We start from the raw sequence: 2,093 nt of genomic DNA, 5'->3' as shown, positions 1-2,093 counted from the left end.
GAAGAGTTGCAGATGCAAAGTGGAATGAGCTGTAAGAAGTCTAATTTCTGTCCTGTGTAAAGGAAGGCTTTGGGAGAGTTTGCCATTCCATCCTCTAATCCTCCAATCAGAGCAGAAAGGAGGCTGAGGGAGGTGGTATCAAGGCATGGATTGAGTTAGCAACATGGTGACGAAATTAGAAATGATGAGCTTATTCTGGTAAGGATATCTTATTTCATGGAGTTGAAAGCAGGCAGAGAGAGTTGTTTCAAAGTTCCTACATAACTCTGGTCTTTTCACCAGAAATGCTTGAAACTCTTCTCTTCTATTAAAAATTTATTTTTTTTCCTATAGAATTCTACTCAACTTTACATGGTAGATTATTCTTGGATGTTTGCCTTTTGGAATATTGTATTCCATTATTTCTTTCTTTCTTTCTTTTTGGTGGGGCAATGGGGGTTAAGTGACTTGCCCAGGGCCACACAGCTAGTAAGTGTCAAGTGTCTGAGGCTGGATTTGAACTCAGGTACTCCTGAATCCAGGGCCAGTACTTTATCCACTGTGCCACCTAGCTGCCCCCATGATTTCTTCTCATTCATAGTTAAGGTTTTGAGGTCCTGGGTGATCCTGACTGTTAGTACTTCAATGTTTGAAATTCTTGCTCTTTGATCCCAGTGGCAGGAAGAAGATGACAAAGAGAACTTCATTTGGTAAGCACCAGAATAAGATGCACACTTTGTGCCATCATTGTGGTTCTAAGGCATACCATCTTCAGAAGTTAACCTGTGGCAAATGTGGATATCCTGCTAAATGCAAGAGAAAGTATAATTGGAGTGCAAAGGCTAAGCAATGCAACACTACTGGTACTGGTCAAATGAGGCACCTAAAAATTATCTACCACCGATTCAGGAATGGATTCCGTGAAGGAACAACACCTAAACCCAAGAGAGCAGCTGTTGCAGCATCTAGTTCATCTTGAGGATTTGAATGTTTGTTAAAATAAATATCCTGAATCAAAAAAGTTTTTTAAAATTCATTTTAGATGTTTTTAATATTTATTCTTTGATGGGGGATCTCTGGATTCTGGGTATGACATGTTGAGACTTCCTTTTGGGATTATTTTCAGGAAGTAATTAGTAGATTCATTTTATCTTTGCTTTACCCTCAAGCTCTAATAGATCTCAGCAGATTTCTTTTATGATTCCTAATATAATATCAGGCCTTTTTTTTTGTAATCTTGTTTTTCAGAGAGGCCAATGATCCTTAAATTATCTTTGCTATCCAGGTAAATTGTTTTTTATATTAGACATTTTACATTTTCCTCTCTTTTTTCAATCTTTTTATTTTGTTCTAGTATTTTTTAGTATCTTATGTCATCATTAATTTCTGTTTAGTCAAAGGGGATTTTTTTCCAGGGATTCCATTTTTTATTTTAGATTAGTTATTTATTTCCCTTCCAATTCTTTTACCCAGGACTTTTTAAAAATAATAACAAATATTTTTATTTAAAGTTTTGAGTTCCAAATTCTATCCTTCCTTCCCTACCTCCCCTCCCCTCTCCCTGGGGCAGTAAGCAATAAGATATTTTACATATGTTCAATTATATAAAACATTACCATATTAGTCATTTCATATAAGAAAACATGAATAAAAGGAAAAATGAAAGGAAATAAAAATAGCATGCTTCAGTCTGTGTTCAATCAATATCAGTTCCTTCTTTGGAGGTGGATATTATGCTTTATCATTACTCCTTTGGGATTGTCTTGGATCATTGAATTTTTGAGAATAGTTGTCATTTACAGTTCTTCATCAAACAATATTGCTGTCCCTGTGCACCACATTCTCCTGGTTCTGCTCACCTCACTATACATCAGTTCATATAAGTCTTTCCAGGCCTTTCTGAAATTGTCCTTTTTGTTATTTCTTATAGCACAATAACATTCCATTACAATCATATACCACAGTTTGTTTAGCCATTCCCCAATTGATGGGCATTCCTTTGATTTCCAATTCTTAGCCACCACAAAAAGAGCTGCTATAAATATTTTTGAACAAATAGGTCTTTTTTCTCTATTTGGGGATGTCTTTGAGACATAAACCTAGCATTGGTATTG

The 2,093-nt window shown here is 35.5% G+C and overlaps 1 protein-coding gene across 1 annotated transcript; it reads left to right on the top strand.

Moving 5' to 3' along the window:
- The first annotated feature begins 667 nt into the window (after window positions 1-667).
- LOC122740153 (60S ribosomal protein L37-like) lies at window positions 668-958 on the top strand. Its single transcript, XM_043982017.1, has one exon. The coding sequence runs from the start codon at window positions 668-670 to the stop codon at window positions 956-958; it is 291 nt and encodes a 96-aa protein (XP_043837952.1).
- Window positions 959-2,093: the final 1,135 nt, after the last annotated feature.

Source organism: Dromiciops gliroides, chromosome 1 (assembly GCF_019393635.1).
Source record: "Dromiciops gliroides isolate mDroGli1 chromosome 1, mDroGli1.pri, whole genome shotgun sequence".
Taxonomy (NCBI): domain Eukaryota; kingdom Metazoa; phylum Chordata; class Mammalia; order Microbiotheria; family Microbiotheriidae; genus Dromiciops; species Dromiciops gliroides.
This window is presented reverse-complemented; position numbering and strand designations above follow the sequence as displayed.